The sequence below is a fragment of the Anolis sagrei genome, chromosome 8 (assembly GCF_037176765.1).
Source record: "Anolis sagrei isolate rAnoSag1 chromosome 8, rAnoSag1.mat, whole genome shotgun sequence".
Classification (NCBI taxonomy): Eukaryota; Metazoa; Chordata; class Lepidosauria; order Squamata; family Dactyloidae; genus Anolis; species Anolis sagrei.
The window spans coordinates 29604128-29629650 of NC_090028.1; the positions used below are offsets into that span (position 1 = coordinate 29604128).

The window sequence follows — 25523 nt, forward strand, 5'->3', positions numbered from 1 at the left end:
TTTTGCTCCATAAAAGGCTTACCATCGATCAAAAGGCGCTGCTTTCTATCTCTGGTGGCTTGAATAGGAACAAAGCCAGCCAACCAGTTCACCAAAGCAAGGAGGCCTTTGTTGTCACCCGACACTATTGAGAGCCATGCAGTTATCACAATTCCTGGCCCCATCCTTCATCAAGACACACACAGACGCCTGACTGCAAGAATGAAAGGCTTTGTACATTTTTCTGCTTCACGAGGGCTCAAGTGCCATCGTAAACCCTTCTGTTTTGAGAAGCCCACTGGGCTTTTTCTAGTTAATATTTAATGACAAGGAAGTTTGGGTAAATTCCACAAGGAACACAGAGAGAAAAATGCTGCGGCAGCCTGAGAAGCCTCTTGAAGCCGAGCAGGAAACAGGCAGAAGGCAGTCTGGCCTTTGATGGGTCCAGACAGTGGAGGGAGGCCCTGTGTTAGATAGCAGAGCATCAGACACACAAAAGGCAGCCTCAGGGACACTGTCGGTCAATGACAAACTAAGAAACAAAGCTGCGGCAGAGGTTACACATAAGTATTTCCATAACTGTATTGCACTCATTATTTAGATCAGGCATGGGCCAACTTCAGCCCTCCCTCCAGGTGTTTTGGACTTCAACTCCCACAATTCCTAACAGCCAGGCCTGAGGCTGGTAGGAACTTTGGGAGTTGAATTCCAAAAACACTTGGAGGGCCAAAGTCGGCCCATGCATGTTCTAGACCAGTGGTTCTCAACTTTCCTAATCCCATGATCCCTTAATACAATTCCTCACATTGTGGTGAACCCCAACCATAACATTATTTTCATTGCTACTTCATAACTGTAATTTTGCTACTGTTATGAATTGCAATGTAAATATCCGATATGCAGGCTGGTAGGAATTGTGGCAGCTGAAGTCCGAAGCACCCAGAGGAAGGGTCAAAGTTGGCTCATGCCTATCCTAAAGCCACCCTGACCCTACTCCTTTGCGTCCAGTTCTAAATCCAGGCTGGCAGGGATCCCCCCCCCCCTTTGACTGAGGCTCCTCCAAGGCATGCGGAAGAGGCAGCAGCTTTTTGGTGAATGAATTGGCTGTTAGGAATTGTGGGACTTGAAGTCCAAAAGCACTCAAGTTGGCCTGTGGCTGATTTAGAGGCACCTCTTGGAAAAGGCAACGAAAACGAGGCCCCTGAAAGGTAGGCTGGTCGCTCTGGGTCCTCCCTCTGTAAGCGAGGGGCCTGTCTACGGTGCTAGCTCCTCCGGAAGACCTCTCGTTTGGCCACATTCTCTGCCCCAAACGTCCGCTCTAGTCTCTGCCGCAACTCCCGCTCCCCACGCAGCAGGTCCGTCATCCTGCCAGGTCCACAGGGTGGCTCCGTCTGGGCGCTGCGCCCTCATCAGGCAGCAAGCCGCGGCCTTCACCTCCCCACTGTTCTTCAGCAAGGCTTGTGGATTTCAATGGCTTCTCTGTGTAGTCTGACATGGTGGTTGTTGGTGTGGTCCAGCATTTCTGTGTTCTCAAATAATATGCTGTGTCCAGGCTGGTTCATCAGGTGCTCTGCCATGGCTGACTTCTCTGGTTGAAGTAGTCTGCAGTGCCTTTCATGTTCCTTGATTCATGTCTGGGCAATGCTGCGTTTGGTGGTCCCTATGTAGACTTGTCCACAGCTGCATGGTATACGGTAGACTCCTGCAGAGGTGAGAGGATCCCTCTTGTCCTTTGCTGAACGTAGCATTTGTTGGATTTTCTTGGTGGGTTTGTAGATTGGTTGTATGTTGTGTTTCCTCGTCAGCTTCCCTATGCGGTCAGTGGTTCCCTTGATGTATGGCAGGAACACTTTTCCTCATGTCAGACTACACAGAGAAGCCATTGAAATCCACAAGCATGTGGACAATTTCAACAGAAAGGAAGAGACCATGAAAATGAACAAAACCTGGCTACCAGTATTAAAAAACTCTAAAATTACAACAGCAAAACAGCAGAGAGGAAACAACCAGGCACATCTTAACACCTCTCAACAAGAGATTTTCCCAGGCTCAGGCAGGCCTTCAAATTTATTTATTTATTTATTTATTTACTTACTTCGCTTATATACCGCAATTCTCAGCCTAACGGCGACTCATTGTGGTGTACAACATAGAAAACAGGTGCAAAATACAACATAAAGTAAAATAATCCACAGTACATCCTTATCAAAACATCACATCAAAAACATCAACATTACTACAAGCCATTCCGAGTCATCTCATCGTCAAATTCACAATCCGATACCATTTCCGTTGTTCCATTCCTATGGTCGAGTTACCAGTCATTGCACTTCTATTCAAATGCCTTCTTAAACAGCCAGGTCTTTAGCTTCCTGCGGAAAATCAACAGGGAGGGGGCTAGTCTGATGTCTACGGGAAGGGTGTTCCACAGCCGAGGAGCCACCACCGAGAAGGCCCTATCTCTCGTCCCCGCCAGCCGTGCCTGTGACGCAGGCGGGATCGAGAGCAGGGCCTCCCCGGAAGATCTCAAAGTCCTCGTGGGCTCAAAGGCCGAGAGGCGGTCAGTTAGGTATCTTGGGCCGGAACCGTTTAGGGCTTTATAGGCCAATGCCAGCACCTTGAATTGAGCCCGGTAGCAGATCGGCAGCCAGTGGAGCTGGTACAGCAGGGGGGTTGTATGCTCCCTGCGCCCCGCTCCTGTTAGTATCATGGCTGCCGCACGTTGGACCAATTGGAGCTTCTGAGCCGTCTTCAAGGGCAACCCCACGTAGAGAGCGTTGCAGTAGTCTAAGCGGGATGTAACCAGAGCGTGGACTACCGTGGCCAAGTCAGACTTCCCGATGCTAATGAAGGTGATCAATTGAAACATTCACACCTAGCTCCAGCAGAGAAGAGCTCTTTGCCCCACCCCAGCCATTCCACAGATATATAAACCCATTGTCCTAATTCCAACAGACCTCACTACCTCTGAGGATGCTTGCCATAGATGCAGGCGAAACGTCAGGAGAAATGCCTCTAGAACATGGCCCTATAGCCTAAAAAACCCACAAGAACCTAGTGATTCCAGCCATGAAAGCCTTCGACAATATCTTGAGTGACCCTCCTTGGCCTTCTGGCCCCGCCTCCCTGTGTCTGCGCATGCGCCCAAGCCCTGACCGGAAGTCCCGCCCCACCGCCACTACTTCCGGGGAAGTCCTTCCTGCGTGGCAGCGCAGTCATGGCGGCGCCCGTTTCGGCCCCTTCTCTCCTTCCTCCTTCCGCGGAGAATGAGGCGTCCCGGCCGAGCAAGAAGTGAGTCCCGCCGGCATGGCCTTGGCCTTGTCCCGGCGCCTCCTCTCGCGCCCCCCGGCGGCTCTCTTCCTCCTCCTCCGCGGCGCCGGAGCGGGCAGGCCCAGGCCCAGGTGGGTGGCGGGACCCGAGGGAAGGATGGAGGGACCGGAAAGGAAAGGAAAGGAAGGAAGGCCCGAATGACCCGCTCCCTCCCTCTGCAGTGAACTCAAGCGGCGCCTGAAGGCCGAGAAGAAGGCAGCCGAGAAGGAGGCGCGGCAGAAGGAGCAGCAGCTGCACCAAAAGGAAGCCCTTCCTGCCTCCGCCGCCTCGACCTCGGAGAGAGACCCCGACGAAGAAGGCCTCGACCCCAACGTGAGGAGCCCTACATTATAAAAAAAAATTGATTCATACAATGGGTTTTATCAAGTTTTGAAAAAAGGAAGTTATACAACTTCACTCTGTATATATCCATTCGTTCATCAATCCCTCAATCTATTTATCTATCTATCCATTTACCGTGTTTCCCCAAAAATGAGACATACCCATACAATATTCCCCAGCAGGGTTTTTAAGCATTTGTGCAGTATAACCCATACCCTGAAAACAAGACATAGTGAGCCAGATACCTAATTAAGCTCAAGCCTCCTTCCTTGAGAACCGCCTTCACCGAGCTGCGATTTCTAGTGATGCCAACCGCAGTGTTAGATGGTCGCTACCAAAATGTTCCCTGGGAAAACAGACTATGTATTTGTAGTCAATGTCAGGTAGAAGACATTGTGCATTACCTGTTAGTCTGCCCATTGTATAGTGACCCAAGGGAAAGACACCTGAAACCCTTGTTGACACAAGATGAAGGGAACTCTATTGCAGAAACAGTGCGGTTTCTACTGGGCGATACAAATGACTATGTAACTTACAAAGTAGCCCTTTTTGCTCGCTCTGCAAAAAAGATCAGAAAGACAGAGTTAGATAAAATCGCAATCAGCTGCCAAGGAGATTCTAAGGGTTAACTGGATCCTCTCCTAAAATGTATTTTAGCTATTATTAACTTCCATTGTTTTTGTTGTGGGAGCAAATTATGGTTCTGTTTAGTATCTTTGGTGCCTGTACTCTGAGGGTACTATTGTGTGTGTGTGTGGTGCTTTTTGTCATGGCCTTGGGCCCGTACAATAAACTATTTTGATGATGATGATGATGATGATGATGATAGGTGTGGATATGCAGCTTACAAGGTTGGCTCCCCCGTCAGATCCTGGTTATGCTGTGCGTGCTGCGAGCTGAGGCATAGAGGGAGACATAGAAAGTGAAAGTAAAAGTCTCAGTGAAGTGAGGAGCAGGACGCTCTGCTTTAGCTGGTCCTCAGGGGAAGAAGTAAAGCTGTGGCTGCCATTTTACTCAGCACGGTGAGTCTCTCTCCCCCTGCACCAACCAGCAACAGTCTGTGCATCTCTCTCACTCCACACAAACACCAGAGAATGGGGAAAAGCTACAGCAAACAGTCTGCTACTGAGCCCAGAGAGATCATCCCATAAATGCAGATTGTTGTACATACTTAATAAAAAGACATCCCATGAAAATAAGCCATAGTGTGTCTTCTTGAGGAAAATATAAGACAGTTTCTTATTTTCAGGGAAACACTGTTGTATTATTATGATTATTATTATTATTATTATTATGAATTTCATTTATGTATTTCCAACATTTTTCCCCTTGACAACCTTATAACCTAATCAACATTTAAAACAAAACTTCTTTTTTCTAAGCTATTTTCCCAACTGAGAGGTGAGCATTGTGACTGTCATTTCCACAGGGGTTTGCTTTAGGCCTCCTCAGGTCTCGGGCAGCATTCACGTCTTGATGGTGTTCATCCATCTTTTCTTTGGCCTTTGCCCACATGGTCACTGTCCTGCAGTCTCCAAATGTAGTGCTGTAGAATCTATCTATCCATCTATCTATTTGTCTATCCATTCATCCAGCTATATGTCCATTCATTCATCAATCCATCTATCTATTTATCCATCTCTCTATCTATCTATCCATTTATCTTTCTGTCCATTCATCTATCCATCTACCTATCCATCCTATTCCTTGGCAGAATGAGCTGATAGAAACAGAATATTTCAAGGAGCTAAATGTCTTTGGCCCTGATGGTGTTGTGCCTCCTGATCTGGACTGGAAGGGGCAGCAACCTACTGTGCAAAAAAAAAAAAAAAAATTACTTCAGTGTCTCTTCATTCAACAGGTAAATTTTCTGACAACTAGAAAAGAAGATGGCTCTTCCTGTATTCTGAATAGTTTCCTCAAAACATTCACTTTGTTCTCTTTGCACTATACATCCTTCTGTAGCCACGTGGCTGAATCCCACCTGTAGGTGTCTAATTCAGTAGTCCTGGAACTCAGTTCCATTGACTAACAACCTCCATGAGTGCTTCAGATCTGATTCTAAGTAATTTTCTCCAAAGATAATCAGATACCTATACATTCCGAACACCCAACAGGTCTAGAATACCTGAAACTGTTTTGATTGCTAATCTATCACACCAACACTTCACAAAATGTTATTATGTGATGTTTTATGTATGTTTGCTGTTGTAAATTTATGTTATCATGCTTATGTATTGCTTATTTTATGTCTGGCACTTGGAGTGCTTCTGAGAGCTGTCCAGAGTTCCTTCGGGGAGATGGTGGCAGAGTATAAATAAAGATGATGATGATTATTATTATTATCTTCTCCTTTCTAAGCTATTTTCCCGATTGATGGGTTAGTTTTGTGACTGTCGTTTCCACAGGGCTTTGTTTTTTGGGCATCCTCAGGTCTCAGGCTGGCAGCACACATGTCTTCATTGATGGTGTCCATCCATCTTTTCTTTGGCCTTTCTTCATGGTCGCCATCCTGCAATCTCCAAATGTAGTGTTGTCTGTGCTACTGATGTTAGTTCTCTTCTCATGACACGACCGGACCACCATAGCCTTGCTTCTTGCATTTTCTTGCTGATCACTTTGATTCTCATCTTTGATGGATGTCCTCATTTGGCACATGGTCAAGAAGTGTCAAACCAAGTGTCCACCTCAGCATTTTCATTTCCATTGTGTTTCGGGCTTGTTCATGATTCTTTGTTGCTGGCCAGCACTCTGCCCTGTAGAGGGAGGGCTACTGGGAAGACAACTGTAGTGTAGATTTTAGTCTTTTGTTCAGGTATTTTTGAGTCGCACAGAATGCCAGTAGTTTGCTGCCATTTCAACCAGGCTGTATTTATTTGTGACCGTATGACTGGCATTGTGTTGCCATCTAAAACAAAACAAACGTGAAAATTAAAAAACGAAACAATAAGTAGTGTGGGGATATAATGTTAAAATACAATCAATGCAATTAAAACCACCTTCAAAGCCCCTACTCCTCCCCCAATGGCTTGCTTGCAAATGGTTCTTCAAACAACCTGGACCTAAGTGATGCAAAGCCTTACCTGTCAAAGGCAGTCCTTTGAACAGAGTACGACCCACACTCCTCTTCCTCTCTCATGGTTCCTCCTCTGCTTTCTCTCCTCTGCAGCAATACTATAAGATCCGCAGTCAGGCTGTGGAACAACTGAAGGCGACCCCCGGGGAGCATCCCTACCCACACAAGTTCCATGTGGACATCTCCCTCACCGACTTCCTTGAGCGCTTTGGGCACCTGCAACCCGGGGATCACCTGGATGGGGTTACCGTCAAGGTCGCAGGTGAGGTCATCAGGAGTGGGGGGAGGAGGTCCTGGGTCTTTCTCCCACCCTCCTTCTCCCAACTTTTCCTCTCCCTGAAGGTGGGCCTTAGGCCAAAGCACAGGAGGGCCTTTTAGGGCAGGGGCAGTGTTGAGCTGCATCCTTTGCCTCTTTCCTCCTGTCAGAAGAGGGTTACACGGATGGTCCGTGGAACTCCTTTCCAACTCTGTCACTCTGACTTTAGGTCGCATCCACGCGAAACGTGCTTCTGGAGGGAAACTGATCTTCTATGATCTTCGTGGGGAGGGAGTTAAATTGCAAGTCATGGCAAATTCCAGGTAAACAGCTCAAAAGTTTTTCCCTGTTTTGGTGCATTTGTGAACCTCAGTGGAATTAAAGAGTCATTTCATTGCAGGCTCACAATTATGCCCTTGCCTTTTGCTGGACCTCAGGGAGCCTCTTCTCTCTCAGTCTTTGCTTATCATTAATTACTTTTAATTTTTTAGTTAAGGTAGATCAGAATCTTTGTTTATCATTAATTACCTTTAATTTTTGAATGCTTTCTCATACAAAAGTTCTCCTGAGAACAAAGAGAGTGTTACAGCTCTATTTTGCACACATGAAGTTGGAGAAAATTCCAGTTGGGAAGGCTTCTTTTTGTTCAGAAACATTTTTTGATAACCTCTTCCCAGGAACTACAAGTCTGAAGAAGAATTTGTGCACATTAACAACAAGCTTCGCCGTGGAGACATAGTTGGGATCCAGGGGAATCCTGGCAAAACCAAGAAGGGGGAGTTGAGCATAATCCCCTATGAAATGACCCTGCTTTCGCCGTGCCTTCACATGCTGCCTCACCTCCATTTTGGACTCAAGGACAAGGTATCAACCCTGAAGGGTTCTCCAGCTGCCTTGATTCAGGGTCTCTGAGGATATCCTTATCTCTCCCATTTTGATTGTTTCTAACTACATCTTTTAGGAAACAAGATTTCGGCAGAGATACCTGGACTTAATTCTTAACGATTTTGTGAGACAAAAATTTATCGTCCGTGCAAAGATAATAACATATGTCCGCACCTTCCTGGATGAGTTGGGCTTTCTGGAGGTCAGTGCTTCTCCCCCCCCCTTTTTTAAATTTTTTTTTATTTACCTGACAGATATACTATATTCAAAAAGGCTAATAGAGGATACAGATATGTGTTATTGAAAGCGTTCATAGCTGGGATCACTGGGTTGCTGTGAGTTTTCCAGGCTGTCTGGTCATGTTCCAGAAGCATTTTCTCCTGACCTTTCTCCCAGGTCAAGGTTGGGAGAAAGAACACTTTCAATGGCTTCGCGGTGTAGTCTGATATGGTGGTTGTTAGAGTGGTCCAGCATTTCTTTGTTCTCAAATAGTATGATGTGTCCAGATTGGTTCATCAGGTGCACAGGACACAGAAATGCTGGACCGCTGAAACAACAACAACAATAAAACTTTATATACCACTCTATCTACTTGAGGGGACTCGAGTAACACCATCAATACATACAGAATAAACAACATAAACATAGAATTAACAAAACAATATAACTACCATATCAGAATACACAGATAAGCCACTGAAGTCCACAAGCATGTGGACAATTTTGACAGAAAGGAGGAAACCATGAAAATTAACAAAATCTGGCTATCAGTATTAAAAAAAATTCTTAAAATCAAGCTAGTCTGGAATTCCAGACAGGAAACAATCAGGGCCAGCTAACACCTCCCACCAAAGGATTTACCCTGGCAGCAACCAGCCAGGCTTCGAAGCTGCAAGGTTATTAAATGCTAATCAAAGTGGCCAATTGCCTCAAGCAGACAAGAGTTCTTTCTCCCACCCTGGACATTACACAGATATATAACCCCCACTTGGCTAGTTTTCAACAGATCTCACAATCTCTGAGGATGCTTGCCATAGATGTGGGTAAAAAGTCAGGAGAGAATGCTTCCAGAACATGGCTATACAATCTAGAAAGGTCACAGCAACCCAGATACAGACATGGGTTAAATTCCACAGAAGAGAGGGACTTTGGGGGCAAGGGGCAGGGGACCCTTGGGGACGTTGACCTTTTGCTTCTGGAGAGCTGGTGGGTCATGGCTCAGTACGTGTGTCCACCCCACATCCAGGTGGAGACTCCCATGATGAACGTCATCCCTGGTGGAGCTGTGGCAAAGCCCTTCATCACACACCACAATGAGCTGGACATGAACCTATACATGCGTGTTGCTCCAGAGCTGTATCACAAGGTGAGCCCTTGGGCCAAGAGAGAAGAGGGACCAAGGGGACCTGAACCGAGGCACGTCTGCTCAGAGGCCACGTCCCAGTTGGGCGAAAGGGCTTATTAACAAAAGACCCTCCCCATAAATGCACAGCAGAGTAACTTATCAGCAGCCATGTGACTCCACACCAGTAGGCCAAAGTGATAACAAGAACAAAAACACACAGACCAATGTGTGTAGGAGGATTTTCTTTATAGCAAAATAATATGGTTGCACTGTTTACAAGAACTAGCTTTCCATAACACAAATAAAGTTCAGCCTTCACATTGGAGCTTCACACACAAGACCTTTTCATGCCGGGGTCTTTCTCACACTTCTCAGGATGATATTAGCTTTGGCCCACTAACTCTTAACAGGCTTCGGCCTACTCTCCTCAGGACGACACTAGCTTTGGCCCATTAGCTCTGACAGGCTTTGGCCTACTCACTCTCCTCACAACAATGCTGCCCTTGTCCCATTAACTCTGACAGACTTTGGCCTACTCACTCTCCTCACAACAATGCTGCCCTTGTCCCATTAACTCTAATAGGGTTTGGCCCATTAACTCTGACAGACTTTGGCCTACTCACTCTTCTCTGGACAACACTAGCTTTGGCCCGCTAATTCTTAACAGGCTTCGGCCTACTCACTCTCCTCAAGACTACACTGGCTTTGGCCCGTTAACTTTGACAGGCTTTGGCCTACTCACTCTCCTCAGGACAACACTAGCTTTGGCCCTTTAATTCTGACAGGCTTTGGCCTTCTCACTCTTCTCCAGACAACACTAGCTTTGGCCCACTAATTCTTAACAGGCTTTGGCCTACTCACTCTCCTCATGACGACACTAGATTTGGCCCTTTTAACCCTGACAGGCTTCGGCCTACTCACTCTCCTCAGGATGACACTAGCTTTGGTCCATTAACTCTAACAGGCTTCGGCCTACTCTTTCAGTGCTTGACTCACACTTTTGTAATTAAATATATCCAATTAATTTTTAATATTTCTGACACAAACTGCCATTTCTAGGGCCTCGCTTCAAACCAGGTAGAAGAGAGGTGCGGGCCCCGAAGATTTGCCTTATCTTCACAAATGTAATGATCTCTTTCTGTGTTTTAGATGTTGGTGGTGGGTGGCATGGACCGTGTTTACGAGATCGGGCGCCAGTTCCGGAATGAAGGCATCGATTTAACCCACAACCCAGAATTCACCACCTGCGAGTTCTATATGGCCTATGCAGACTACCACGACTTGATGGAGATCACAGAACAGATGCTTTCAGGTTTGTTGCCAAAATGCTGTGGATCTGGCGCCATGGAGGTGGGAGGGGAGAAGAGCCAGGCAGGACATCAGCCGGCATGGTTTAGGCAGCAACAATGTCTTCTTGCAGGAATGGTGAAGCGCATCACTGGGGGCTACAAAGTGACATACCATCCGGAAGGACCAGAGGGCCAGGCGTATGAAATCGATTTCACCCCACCCTTCCGAAAGATCAGCATGGTGGACGAGTTGCAGAGAGTGCTGGGAGTGACTCTTCCTGCTGTGGATCAGTTTGAGACAGAAGGTGAGAGAGGAAGGAGCTTCCTTCTTGCAACGGGGAACTGCTGGTTTCTCATATTCTGGAAATGCTTATCCCCCACCCTCCAAGTGAGCAACTGAGCCACGGGCTAGCTTTTCTGCATGTGAATTGTGGTCTGGGCCTGAATCCCAGGTTCCTCTGCCCCTTACAGTCAGTCTGTGAGGCTCCATGGAGGTGGTTTCCATTTCCAGCATTAGTTGAAGGGAGGGGAATGAGCGACTTCAGCTCTCTCATGAAGGAAGATGTTCACCCTTTCCTCTTTCTCTCACACAGAGACTCGCAAATTTTTCGATGTGCTTTGTGAAGAGAGGGGAGTTGAATGCCCACCACCTCGGTCTACAGCCAGGCTTCTTGACAAGGTGAGAAGACGTGGTGCTGGCATTACCTTCTTTATGAAGAGGGAGGCCTTGGTGGCTCCCGCATGGCTGCCCTTGAGAAATGTGGCATTGTGGGGTGCTTGAATGGTCTGTCCAAGACCAGAGTTTCATTCTGATTCGGATGGGGAAGAGCTCAAACAAGGGTTAGTGGTGGGTTGCTTTGAGTTTTCCGGGCTGCCTGGCCATGTTTCAGAAGCATTCTCTTCTGACATTTCACCCACATCTGTGGCAGGCATCCTCAGAGGTTGTGAGATCTTTTGGAAACTAGACAAGGGAGGTTTATATATCTGTGGAACGTCCAAGGTGAGAGAAAGAACTCTTGCCTGTTGGAGGCAAGTGTGAATGTTGCAGTTTCCTTGATTAGCATTGCAAAGCCTTTCAGCTTCAAGGCCTGGCTGATTGCTGCCTGGGGGAATCCTTCGTTGAGAGAGTCACTTATGTTTCTTTCATTTCTGCAATGAACCACAACCTGAGAGCCTTCTTTCTCCTTCTCTTCCCTGCACGCCCTTCATCGGACTTTCCAGCTGGTTGGGGAATTTTTGGAAGTCACCTGCATCAACCCCACTTTCATCTGTGATCACCCCCAGATCATGAGCCCCCTTGCCAAATGGTAAGTGGGGCAGGAGGGGAGCTCTCGCAAAGTGTTAAGGGGGAAGCAGAGAGCTGAGTGCTGCTTATGAAGAGTGAATTTCATCAATTGGGGAGAATGGGGTTGGATTTCCTGTAAAGCTGTCCAGACTTTGCAGCAGCAGCAGCTCAAGGTCTGGCTGGGTTCAAGCTCTTTATAGCAAAATAAGGCCCCAATTCCTGTTGTCTTTGTGCAGGCATCGTGCCCGGCAGGGGCTGACAGAGCGCTTTGAGCTTTTTGTCATGAGGAAGGAAATCTGCAATGCCTACACGGAACTGAACGATCCCTTTCGGCAGCACCAGCTCTTTGAAGATCAAGCCAAGGTGCAAAAGTGGAACAAGACTATTAATAGGGGGACGGGGGATGGACTGATCTGTTTGAGGAGTCCCTTGAGCTGCATTTTGCTCAATTCTCCTTATCCTGACTCTGAAACAAGAGATATAGCCATTCTTCCTCCCTTCATGAGGCTCCCAGGTTGGGAATGTCCTGAAGCCCAATGTCCAAGCTACTGGGAGGCTGCTGAACTGAGGGCTCTGGGGTTTGCATTGTTGTGCTGGTGATAGCAGATTGCAGAAGCAAGCACATATCCTGTTAAAATATTTCAGCCTCTTTTAACATAGTGTGACCCTGAACTCAGAAATACACATGAGTCAGTTGTGGTTTTAAGTAGAAAAGAAAATAGTTCATTCACTTTGGTTCAACAATGATACAAAGCAAATCAGAATAGTTGATCTCACTACAGTATAATAACAAACACTTTCTTCAGTGAGTCTTCTTTCTTTGACAACAGAAAGCAAAAGTAGTATACAGTTCGGTTTCTGTTTTCATTGAAAATAAGATGCCCTTGATTTGTAGTTTAGATCAGCAGTCTTTCTTGGCACTGACTTACGCTTCAGTTTCCAGCTTCCAAACGCCACATGTCAGCTGCCAGCAACAAAACAGCACCTGCTGCTTCCAGCGTAGATAAGCTACCAGCTCTAAACAGAGCCAGGCTAATCTAAGTAAATGCAAAGCTCAACATCTACAAACTCAGTGCTTTGTTTATACAGTGAGCACATAACACACCAACTGTCGTAGCAGCTGCTTTACTGCTGAAAGAAAATGGATCTGATCCTTGCTATCACTTAGCAAAAAGCCTTTAGTAAACTGTTAATAGCAACATGAGTTGCCTCCCTTCCATGGAAGAAGCCACTGGAGGCCCAGAACTGCCCTGATATTGTGTGGCTCTGTTTGGGCCTCCAGTGGCTGCTTTCTCTCTTAACTGAATTGCGCACACAAAGCCTGGTGGATGACTGAGCCTGGCAAGGAGTCCAGGAGGGGTGTGTGTGATGGGGCCTCTGGTCTCACAGCTGGCAAGGGTTATGAAGCCGCTGTCAGGCCGGAGGAGCAGTGCTGCAGGTTCCAGCTTGGCAGATGACCTGTTGGTTGGTTTCTCCAGGCAAAAGCTGATGGCGATGATGAGGCCATGTTTATTGATGAGAACTTCTGTACGGCTCTGGAATACGGGCTCCCTCCAACTGCTGGCTGGGGCATGGGCATCGACCGCCTCGCGATGTTCCTAACAGACTCCAACAACATCAAGGTAAGTAAGTGGTCAAGCACTTGTCTCCAGCAGGTCCTGGCGGGAAACACCGAATTTGGAGCCACACATACAGTGAGCTTGTTGGTGCCTTCCTCTGGGCTAGAAGTGAAGGTATTCCCTGGTCTCCTAAAGAGTTCTTGTGGTGCTACTGCTCTAAGCCTCGGTGATAAGGGATGCAGTAGACAGTCCCTGGCAAAGACAGGTGTTTCCTGGCCTTCTCCAGCAGGAGAATTCGGGGCCCTCCGTACACTCTGCCCAGACAGGCACCTCCAACAACAATCATGTCTCTGGAGAGATGGGGAGACGTGTTGGGGTGCAAGTGGCAGATGGTGGGCTCCCAGGGAGGAAAAGAGACTGCAGAAGCAAACAGTGACTTCCTTCCTTCCCTGGCTATGAGCCCCAAGCTGCCAAACCCATGGAGGTGTCAAAGTAACTCCTCTTCAGTGACCCTAAAGAACGGTTGTGTTTGGCCATAAAGCCATCAAAGGCTCCAAGGCTTGTTGCCAGGCGTCCATCTTGTTCACAGGGGAGGGGGGCACAGCTTTAAGCAGGAAGCATCCATTGTTGTCCTTGTTGCTTGAGGAACCCAGGCTTGTCGTTTGCCCACTGCCCTCTTCTCTTGCAGGAGGTGCTGCTCTTTCCAGCCATGAAGCCCGAAGAGAAGAAGAAGGACCCGCTCTCCAAGCCTCCTGGGGAGGGGACCTCTGTGTGACCCCAGGGCTGCTGCGGAGGGAGTCACTGAGGAAACACGCTTCTTCTGGCCTTTTGCCATTTGTCCGTCCCTCTGGGCTGCGTTTCCCAACCACTAATAAAGGCACTGCTGCTGCTGCCATTGCTGTAGCAGCAGCTTTTTGCAATGTGTTTGTCCTTGGTGATTTCTGGAAGGTGCAAGAGGGGACCCTGGAGTTTCCTGACCCCAAGTCCCTCTTTGAAAAGAAGAATATTTATTATTATTATTATTATTATTATTATTATACAATTTATTCATATTATTATAATATATCAGAAGCTTTAGGTTCTCTTACTGCCTATTACAGGGAAAGCCAGCTGATTCCTAATGCATCTGAAACACAGATGTGTACTTTTCATCTTAAGAACAGACAAGCATCTTGAGTTCTGAGGGTTACCTGTGAAGGAATCCCACTGAAGCATTGCATCATGTCTAAATACCCGGGAGTTACCCTGGACCATGTTCTGACCTACAAGAAGCACTGCTTGACTATCAAGCAAAAAGTGGGTGCTAGAAATAATATCGTACAAAAGCTGACTGGCACAACCTGGGGATCACAACCAGACACACTGAAGACATCTGCCCTTGTGCTTTGCTGCTCTCCTACTGAGTACGCATGTCCAGTGTGGAACACATCTCACCACGTTAAAACAGTGAGTGTGGCTCTTAATGGGACATTCAACATTATCACAGGCTGTCTGTGCTCTACATCACTGGAGAAATTGGTATTGCACCACCTGACTTCTGCCGGGAAGTAGCGGCCAATAATAAAAGGACCAAGGCTGCGACATCTCCGGCCCACTCCCTGTTTCAATATTAGCCAGCACGTCAACACCTCAAGAAATAATTTTCTGAGATCTATAGAGATACTTGCAGGAACACCTCAGCAAGCGAGAATCCAAAAGTGGCAGGCTAAAACCCCTTCTGATACAATAAATATCGGGGTATAAATAAAGAAATAAATACAACAAATATTTATTATTATAATACTATTAATATTGTAACAATATGTATTGTCGAAGGCTTTATTGTTAGAATGCTAAGTCTTCATATTGTAACATTACTTTATGTACGCCCTGCTTTGTGCCATGCTTGTGACCCTGTGCTTTTCTATAGCAGGCATGGGCCAACTTCGGCCCTCCCTCCAGGTGTTTTGGACTTCAATTTGCACAATTCCTAACAGCCAGTAGGCTGTTAGGAATTGTGGGAATCGAAGTCCAAAACACCTTGAGGGAAGGAGGGCCGAAGTTGACCTTTGCCTGCTATAGAAAATTACTGGTTTATTTATTTATTTATTTATTTATTTATTTATTATTCTTTAATAAATAGAAAATGCTATAGAAATTACTGATTTATTTATTCTTTTTTATTTCTATTTTTTATGGTACGCATTTGAAAATTTCAATAAAAATTATTTTAAAAAATAAAATTATATATATATAATATTCTTTCTATTTTTATGGTACTCATTTGAAAATTTCAATAAAAATTATTTTAAAAAATAAAATTATATATATATAATATTCTATTTTTTATGGTACTCATTTGAAAATTTCAATAAAAATTATTTTTAAAAATAAAATTATATATATATAATATTCTTTCTATTTTTATGGTACTCATTTGAAAATTTCAATAAAAATTATTAAAAATAAAATTATATATTATTTCTATTTTTTATGGTTCTCATTTGAAAATTTCAATAAAAATTATTTTAAAAATAATTATATATATTCTATTATGGTACTAATTTGAAAATTTCAATAAAATTATTTTAAAAAATAAAATTATATATATATATATACACACACAATATTATTATTATTTCTATTTTTATGGTACTAATTTGAAAATTTCAATAACATTATTTATTTATTTATTTATCGTGTCAGGAGCAACCAGACATTATTATTTAATAATAATAATAATAATAATAATGGACATTTTCTCAGTACTTCAGGAAGGGCGGGGCTCCATTTCCCGGAGGAGAAGGGGGAAGGATGAGCGACTTGCTTGGCGCCTGCGCAAAAGGAAGGGAGGGAGGGGGCGGAGCTTGCAGGGAAGTCCTCTTTGGGCTTCCGTCCCCCACGCATGCGCAGGAGTCCCTCTTTATGGCGGAAGCAGGCGCCATGCAGAACCTGGCGGATGCAGTAGCGGCGCGGTGCCTGGAGCACTACGAGGAGCGGCTTCCCAGGCGAGGGAAGCCTCAGGCCGGGCGTGAGTGGACGCTGCTGGCCGCCGTCCTGAAGGCCGGGGAGGAGGAGGAGGAGCTGGAGGTGGTGGCGGCGGGCAGCGGGACCAAGTGCCTCGGCAGCCAGGAGATGCGCCGGGAGGGTGAGGCCTAGGCAGGTGGAAGAGACCCTAAGGGACAGCTAGTACATCCTCCTCTAGATAGAAGAGACCTAGGCCAGCTTCGGCCCTCCCTCCCTCCAGGTGTTTTGGACTTCAACTCCCACAATTCCTAACAGCCGGTAGGCTGTTAGGAATTGTGGGAGTTGAAGTCCAAAACACCTGGAGGGAGGGAGGGAGGGCCGAAGCTGGCCCAGGCTTCTTTAGAAGGCAACATCCCTTCAGGTGGCTGCTCCAGAGAGCATTGCTGTGGCCCTCCATCCTCCTGGGCCACACTATGTGAAATAATAATAATAATGATAATCTATATAAATAAAAATGTAATGTTTTGTCGAAGGCTTTCATGGCCGGAATCACTGGGTTGTTGTAAGTTTTTCCGGGCTATATGGCCATGTTCTGGAGGCAATGTTTCTCCTGACGTTTCGCCTGCATCTATAGCAAGCATCCTTAGAGGTAGTTAGGTCTGTTGGAAGTAGGAAAAATGGGTTTCTCTGATTTCTCTGGTTGGGAGTAGTTTGCAGTGCCTTTCAGCCGTAGCAGAGCACCCGATGAAACAACCTGGCCACAGCATTTTATTTGAGAACACAGAAGTGCTGGACCACTCTCACAACCACCATGTCAGACTACACAGAGAAGCCATTGAAATACACAAGCATGTGGACAATTTCAACAGAAAGGAGGAAACTATGAAAATGAACAAAATCTGGCTACCAGTATTAAAGGACTCAAAAATCACATCAGCAAAACAACAGAGAGGAAACAAACAGGCACATAAAATCACTCTCAACAAGGGATTCCCCCCGGGCACTTCCAAGCCATTGAATGCTAATCAAGGTGATCAGCTGAAACATTCACATCTAGCCCCAGCAGACAAAAGTCTTTGTCTCACCCTGGTTATTCCACAGATATACAAACCCATTTTTCCTACTTCCAACAGACCTCACTACCTCTGAGGATGCTTGCCATAGATGCAGGCGAAATGTCAGGAGAAAAATTGCCTCCAGAACATGGCCATATAGCCCGGAAAAACCTACAACAACCCAATGTAATATTTGTTTGAGGGATTAACATAACTCAAAAACCACTGGACGAATTGACACCAAATTTGGACACAATGCACCTATGAGGCCAAAAAGTGACCATCACTCATAAAAACACAGCGGATGGGACTAAAACAATCCAAAAAACACAAAAAAAACTCCATTACAATGCATTCGCAAAACCACATATATACAGAATCATATACATAAATATATATACACACACAAAACACATATACACAGACTGGGCCACAGCAACGGGTGGCAAGGGACAGCTAGTCTATATAAATAAAAATGTAATGTTGGTTTGTGGGATTAACATAACTCAAAAACCACTGGACGAATTGCCAACAAAGTTGGCCACAAGACACCTACTAACCCAAGGCGTGACCATTACTCAAAAATAATTGATTTTGTCATTTGGGAGTTGTAGTTGCTGGGATTTATAGTTTACTTACGATCAAAGAGTATTCTGAACTCCATCAATTATGGCATTGAACCAAACATGGCATACAGGAGTCCTATGACCAACAGATAATACTGGAAGGGTTTGGTGAGCATTGATCTTGAGTTTTGGAGTTGTAGTTCACCTACATCCAGAGAGCACTGTGGACTCAAACAATGATAGATCTGGACCCAACTTGGCATGAATACTGCATATGTCCACAGGTGGAGTTTGAGGGAAATAGACCTTGACATTTGGGAGTTGTAGTTGCTGGAATTTATAGTTCACCTACAATTAAAGTGCATTCTGAACCCCAACAATGATAGAATTGGACCAAACCTTCCACACAGAACCCCCATGACCAACACAAAATACTGTGTTTTCTGGTGGTTTTTGGTGACCCTTCTGACACCCCCATGGGTCCTGACCCTCAGGTTGAGAAATGCTGCTTTAAGGCCACCCAATCCAACACCCTTCACCAGAGCAACAAAACATAACCAAAGCCCTCCTGACAAAGAGCCATCCAGGCATAGATATAAATAGATATATATGATTCACACACACACACACACATGTATATGACAGATATAGTAGCATAGATTTGAAAGGGACCCCTAAAGAAGGGCAATGATATGTTGCATGTTCCAGAGTAGGTAAATCAGACACTCTCCACATCAACACTGACAAAGAAACAACAAGAAATACTATTTACCCACAAGCGTAAAGACATTACATGTATTAGAAACCAACACTTTCTCATTACTTTATTTTCCAGATCATCAGACTGGGCCACAGCAACGCATGGCAGAGGACGGCTAATAATAATAATAATAATAATAATAATAATAATAATATTTATTTATACCCCGCCACCATCTCCCCAAAGGGGACTCAGGGTGGCTAACATGAGGCCAAGCCCAAAGATACAATACAGCAAAATCAAATACAAAATATAAACAACAGAAATTAAATAAATCAAAATAAAATACATACAGTAGCAAAATAAAATAAACAAAGCAAACTGACATAATATAAAATCAAACACAATGGGCAAGCGAAATGGTAAAATGATAAAACACTGGATGAGATAGGAATAGAAAAAGTGTAATTAAGAGAAGCCCAAAAAAGATGAACAGTGTGGTTAAGCTTTCAGTTTAGGACGAGGGAAAAGTGACCCCAAGGGCCATCCAGTCCAGTTCCATTCTGCCATGCGTGCAGGAACACACAATCCAAGCCCTCCTACAGATGGCCATCCAGCCTCTGCTCCTAAACCTCCTTCCTCCTCTGCTTCTCCTTCCCCAGGCGACGTCCTCAACGACAGCCACGCGGAAGTGGTAGCGAAGCGCAGCTTCCAGAGGTGGGCTGGGCCCCTTCCCTCTGCCTGCCCTCCCAGCCTTCCAGGGGAAAGACTCCAGGAATAGCCTCTCACCCTTGCCTTGATCATGGACATCTCCCTTCCCTCCCCATCAGGTACCTGCTGGACCAGCTCTGGAGGGCAGTGGTGGGCCGGGACCCCTGCAGCATCTTCGTTTCAGAAGAAGATGGCAAATGGGCCCTGAGACCCGGGATCCGCTTCATCTTTTTCTGCAGCCAGACGCCTTGTGAGTTCTGGGGCCTCAGTGGCCAAAGAGGGGGTTGTGCTAGGACCCTGGGCCACCCACCCCTCCCCTCCCTCCATCAGGGCCTGCCTTAGTGGTGGGGTGGGGAGCAACAGCTGTGCTCTATTGGATGTTTATGCTAAAAATCTCAGGTTGTTGGACGTCATCTGCGTACAGATAGCATCAAAATCCAAAATCTCGGATGATCTTCCTCAGCAGCTTCATGCAGATGTTAAACAACATGGGGGACAATGCTGATCCCTGTAGGGCCGAGCAGGTGCCCCCCAACAACAACAACAATAACCAAAAACACATGCAATAAACAACAACATCATAATTACATTAAACATTTGAATACATTAACGATATAAGATTACAATAAACACAGTCACAGTGACAATGGGCGGCTACATGTGCAAGAAAATGGTTAAAAACTGATTAAAACTGATTAAAAGCACGGGAGAGATAAAAGGAGAAGCAGGTTATTTGCGGAGGGGGGCTCATTAAAACAAGGATTGTGAAATCGAGCTTTCCCACGGGGGGGGGGGGGGGAGGACACGTATACTCCAATGACAAAAACGTTGAGGCTGAGCAATAGTATGAGGTTGTATACCTACTCACCAAAGGCACAGCGGAAGAGCCAGGTTTTAAGGTTCTTTTTAAAGGTTTCTAGGGTAGCAGCTTTCCTAATCTCTCCAGGTAATGAGTTCCAGAGTTGGAACACCTTCTGAGAATGACCCTCCAGGGAAGTACCAGAGCCACTGCAAAACAGTGCCTTCTGAGACACCCACGAGGTGTCTCAGAAGGATACTGTGGTCAACAGTATCAAAGGACGCTGAGAGGTACAGGAGAACAAACAGGGACACATTCCCCCTGTTCAGTTCCATGTCCCAGCCTATAGTCAGACTGCAACAGGTCTAAAAAAATCAGTTTCTTCCAAGAACACGTGGAGTTCTTCCTGCAAGCCCTTACTTCTGCTTTTACATATCTGTATGTGCTGTGTGCTTTGAGATCCCTCTGCATGTGTGTCAGAGAAACGTAGTGATTGGTGTTTTTGCCCTCTTTGAAACTTTAGACGAGATGGGTGTTAGAGTAGCTTTGACCCAGTTCTTTACCATTAAGGAATTTAGTTAGTTTTTTTTATTAATGTAAATAAACCTTAGGTGAATTTTAAGACTGAACTCTGCATCTTTGCTTCGTAAGCTCTACATTCTTTACAGCCACAGGCACTTCATGCCCTGTTTTCTGTGAGCTCAACTATTCAAAACTATTCAATTTGTGTTTTTGATGCTCTGCTATTTTTGGGTAGTTTTGTCAGAAATATTAAAAATTAACTGAGCTTTTTTATTAGAAAAGTGTGAGACAAGCACTGAAATTGTTAGTAGGCTGAAGCTGGTTAGAATCAGTGGGCCAAAGCTAGTGTCGTCCTGAAAAGTGTGAGGTAAACCTCAGTGTGAAAGAAGCCTCGTGCGAGAAAGCTCCAATGTGAAGGCTGCTGCATGTAAAGCTATTCATTTGTATTCATTTATTTGTGTTACGGAAACCTTGTTCTTGTAAATAGTGCAACCATATTATTTTAATATGAAGAAAAGCCTCCTATGGAAGAAATAACATTGGTTTGTGCGTTTTTGTTCTCATTTTGAGCTATAGGCGCTGTGTCACGCTGTTGCTGATAGGTTACTCTGCTATATGTTTATGAGGAGGGTCTTTTGTTAATAACGGTTTCCCCTAACATCCCAGAGGCAATGCACCCCTTCCTCAGTCTCTCATTCCTGTCAGGTGGAGACGCTTCCATCATCCCTGTTCTGGAGGAAGCAGCCATGCCCTACCAGCCATTGAAGCCCCCAGAGCCCCCTGCCCAAAGCAATGGCTCTGAGGTGGAGCCCGGAGGAGAGTCAGAGGCTGCTTCCCCTCCCAAGAGGTCCAGATTGGAGGACAGAAGCTCTGACCGAGAGGCCCAGGTGATGGACGTGCACCGGACAGGGGCCAAGTGCGTCCCGGAGGGGCCCTCTGACCCTCTGCTCCCCGGCAGCGCTTACCACATGACAGGGCTCCTGCGGACGAAGCCTGGGCGCGGGCCCCGCACGGCCTCCATGTCCTGCAGTGACAAGATGGCGCGCTGGAACGTCCTGGGCCTGCAGGGAGCCCTCTTGATGCACTTCCTCCAGCGGCCTGTCTACCTCTCAGCTGTGGTGCTGGCCCGCTGCCCCTACAGCCCAAAGGCCATGAGGAGGGCCATCTTTGACCGGTAGGTAAGCCCTTGGCAGTGGTCTAGGCCAGGTGTGCAAGTCTATAGAAAAAAAGGGGGGGGGGGTACTGAAGTGTGTGTGTGCATCTGGGTGAATATCTGAAACACTTCAGAAGGTGTTTCCAATTGCCCTTGGCTTTCTATCCTGGGCCCAGAAGATGTATGGAATGTTTTGGCATCTTAGGCAAGGAGACTCCGCTGGGTCGCCCAAAGTCAGCTGCTTCTTGCAGCTTTTGCCTTTTAGCTTTTCTCTCTCCGCACCTGCTTGCTCCCAACACTGAACTGTTAAGTCCCAAATTGGACCTGGACTTGTTCCCTGAACAAACTGCTCCATCTGGTGTCATAGTTCTTCCCAATCCTTCTGATTGGGGGTGGAGGATGGGATGGGATGGCACTTTCCTTGGGGCCCTCAGGCCTCCTTTGGCCAGTGCTATCCTTTCCAAGACAAGAAGAGAGCAGCTGTTTTCAGGGCACCTTGAGCTCCCCATTGAGCTGCCATCGCAATGTCTTCCAGGTGAGCTTCCCAAGTTTCTGAGTGGAAGTGGCTGTCTCTCCCCAGGTGCCAATCTGTTCGGCATTTGCCTGATGGCTTTGAGGTCCAAGAGCCTGAAGTGGAGCAGTCTCAGTTGTGCTTCATCCACAGCCGCGAAGCAGTGCAAGCCAAAAGCCCTCTGGGGAAGGTGGTCCCGTGCGGAGCAGGTGCCTATGTTTCTCCCCTTTAAATGGGGACAAAATGGGGGTGGGGCAGGAGGGCAGGCAGTGGGCCTCGCTGCTGCAGATTTCCTTGGGCTCCTGACACACTCTCCCTCACTCCTCTGCCCTATCCCAGCCATCAGTTGGAGCGCTGTCTCTGAGCACCCACTGGACGTCACAGCCCGTGGCTTCACACAAGGGACCACTAAGAAAGGGATCGGTGCCCCCAAGTCCAGGTACACCATCTTGGGCCTGGGTAGCGGTGAGAGGAGCCACTCCATTGTCCTTGCAGGGGAATGATATCCCAGGGATTGAAGGAAGAAGCTCCAAAAGGAATGCCAAAGGATGTTGGGTGGCTGGGGTGAGCTCTGTCAGGAGTTCTTCCTGAAGGGAATTGGCTCAGTGCTTGTCGGGCAGCTCACCAGGGAGTGCAGGCCTGCCATCAGGAAGGAGCCCTGCAGAGCCTGCTCCATGGCAGCCAAGGGACTTCCCAGCCCATTACGAATCCAGCAATACTTTCTTCCTCCCCTCCAACTTCTTTTGCTGCCATAATAGGTTTTTGACCAAATTGATGATTTGCAAGCAGTCCCCTTTGGGGAAGGGGGCTGGATCAGCCAGGGCTAGGCCAGCCATTTCACCCCTTTCCCAGTGATTGGTGCTCGACCTCCTTTTGGTTTCAGGTCTCGCATCTGCAAAGTGGAGCTGTTCCATGAGTTCCTGAGGCTGGTCTCCAGTGTCCCAGAGGAGCGTCTTCCACAGTCCCTCCGGTGAGCACCTGAGCACCCCTTTCCCTCCAGTTGTTCCCTTGGGGCGATTCCAAACATGAGAAGAGACCCAGCAGCTCAGTCCGTTTCTGGCAAAGGAGCTACACCTGATGAGGCCCAAAACCTAGGAGATATAGTAGAACCATGGCTGGTTTTCTTTGATTCTGGGTTTCCTTGGCAGCTAAATTCCCTTGTTTTCCTCTTTGGGGAAGGGCTTGGGTGAGCACTTTTCAGGAGTGAAGTTGTGTATTTCTGCCTTGCTGAAGCAGGTTGGACTAGATGGTGCTTGGGCCCCTCAATTGTTTGTTCAAGCCTTGCTGAGGCAGCTATCTGGGTGAGGTCTATCCAACACGATTAGCCCCTGGCTTCTCTCGCTTCCCTGCAGTGGCCCCTTCTTCAGGCCTGGCATCTCCTTCTGCCCTGTTACTCCATTGAGGGCTTTCCAGGACAAAGGGCCAGACTGTCTCAGTAGATCTTTGGATGGTCTGAGCGTGACCTAAATATGGGAGGATTGTGCTTTCTGTCCTGAGGCAGAGTCGGCCATATGCCTCACCCTCTCCTTCCCAGCTCTCTTTGGCTTTCCAATTTCCTGGGGATTTAGTGGGTCCTGAGCTGGCTTCCTGTCAGGTGGCTGCACAGGCTGCTGAGCTGGCAGCTGGCTCCCATTAGAAGCGTGTTCCTTTTCTCTTGATGTTTCCTTGCCTTGCATTTGAAGGCAGGGAGCAGGTCAGGGTCAGGGTGTTGTGTCCTCAGCCCACTTCTTACAGAGGAGCTTGGAATACTGGAAACTGAGAGCCAAGGCCCTCCATCCTCCCCCATGTTTCACTCCCCATTCACTGCCATGCATTCCATTGCCTCCCCAAAGTGGGGAGGCTTAGGGCTCTTTCTTAAAATGGGCGAGTGGGTGAGAGCAGTTAGTGCTGGGGAGCTGGTTGGAAGGAGCTGGTGTTCTGGACTCTTCCAGAGCAGGGCTCGGGGCTACAAAACCGTTTTTCTTTGCACAGGGAAGAGGGGGGCAGGCATTGTGGGAAAGTGCCCCCAAGACTCTTAGGTCAGCTCTCTTTGACATATTCCTCAGGGCCAAGGGGCTGCAGACCTACTGGGATTACAAGGAAGCTGCAGTCAGTTACCAAGAGGCCTGGAAGGAGCTGCGGGACCAGGCCTTTGGCACCTGGGTGAGGAACAGCCGGGATTACCTGCAGTTCACCTGAGAGCCCATCCAGCTTGATCAAAGGCATCCGATTTTCTCAAGGCAAGATGGACAACTTTGGGGACTGGAGGGGGCTGTGACTCAGCGGGGAGAGGCCTGGCACTGGAACAGCGTTGCATCTGCAAACATCTCGTTTGCCCCCCACGCCTGGAAGAGAGAGCTGGCCCAAACCAGGAAAGTGGAAAGTGGAACAGAGGTGGTTTTGGTTCTCCTGCGTATGGGGTGGTGCCTCTGCCTCTCCTGTCGTGTTGAGTCCCAGTGTGAGGAGAGTACAGCCCTGCCACGTTCAGGGGAGCATCCGGGCCAAGGTGGCTGCTAGTGAGCCCTCACTATGCAATGCTAGCTTCAGGGGAAAAACTGATCCTATTTACCTCAGTTTACGGGCTCAGTTGCATTTGTAATTCTGTTAATGGATTAAAGTCTCAGTGTTTGAAGACCTGATTTAGACTGGCAGGTTCCTAGATCTAGTGACAATACATTTCACCAGTGGCGTTTACCCACAGGATACATCAGAAGAGATCAAATGTTTTGTGATTTGGCTTGTCTGGTATTTGGTATAGCTGAAGCCCAACTCAGGATTGTTAGTCTCTTTCAGATGACTGTTTACATTTCAGAATTCTTGGTCCCAGAATATTCTCCAGGACTTAATCAAGGCCATAACCCCATCATGTGTCCGGACATTAAGAGATATCAGTGGGTTCCATTTTCCTCGCCTTAGGAGTCATGTCATCTTGATTTCCCATTGCATTTAGCAGACGATGAAACAGCAGGGCTACAGCAGAAGAAAGGGATGGCCTCCAATTGTTGACCAGGTCCCTGCTCCTCTTAGACCAGTGGTTTCCAACCTGTGGGTCCCCAGATGTTTTGGCTCCAACTCGCAGAAATCCTAATAGTTGGTAAACTGGTTGGGATTTCTGAAAGTTGTAGGCCACAACACCTGGGGACCCACAAGTTGAGAATCACTGCCTTAGACACAGCTAGTGCAGTGACTGTGAGAGCTGGAGCAAAAACCACAGGAATACAGGCCTCCCCAGAGGGAGGGATGGAGGAAGAGAAGG

At 47.0% G+C, this 25523-nt stretch overlaps 2 protein-coding genes across 3 annotated transcripts; both read left to right on the forward strand.

Moving 5' to 3' along the window:
- The first annotated feature begins 3148 nt into the window (after positions 1 to 3148).
- Positions 3149 to 14245, forward strand: KARS1 (lysyl-tRNA synthetase 1). Of its 2 annotated transcripts, none has more exons than XM_060788028.2 (14): positions 3149 to 3270; positions 3471 to 3621; positions 6800 to 6968; positions 7192 to 7285; positions 7640 to 7826; positions 7924 to 8049; positions 9094 to 9213; positions 10342 to 10504; positions 10613 to 10786; positions 11075 to 11160; positions 11703 to 11788; positions 12003 to 12129; positions 13245 to 13388; positions 14014 to 14245. In XM_060788028.2, exons 1-14 carry the CDS (start codon positions 3197 to 3199, stop codon positions 14098 to 14100), a joined length of 1788 nt encoding a protein of 595 aa, XP_060644011.2. In that variant the 5' UTR covers positions 3149 to 3196; the 3' UTR covers positions 14101 to 14245. The 2 variants fall into 2 exon arrangements, with proteins under 2 accessions (XP_060644011.2, XP_060644010.2); XM_060788027.2 differs by lacking the exon at positions 3149 to 3270 and adding an exon at positions 3277 to 3380.
- Positions 14246 to 16247: 2002 nt separating this feature from the next.
- ADAT1 (adenosine deaminase tRNA specific 1) lies at positions 16248 to 24906 on the forward strand. The gene is made up of 8 exons (XM_060787889.2): positions 16248 to 16452; positions 19255 to 19309; positions 19423 to 19553; positions 21330 to 21798; positions 22358 to 22497; positions 22628 to 22727; positions 23172 to 23258; positions 24334 to 24906. Exons 1-8 carry the CDS (start codon positions 16248 to 16250, stop codon positions 24464 to 24466), a joined length of 1320 nt encoding a protein of 439 aa, XP_060643872.2. The 3' UTR covers positions 24467 to 24906.
- Positions 24907 to 25523: the final 617 nt, after the last annotated feature.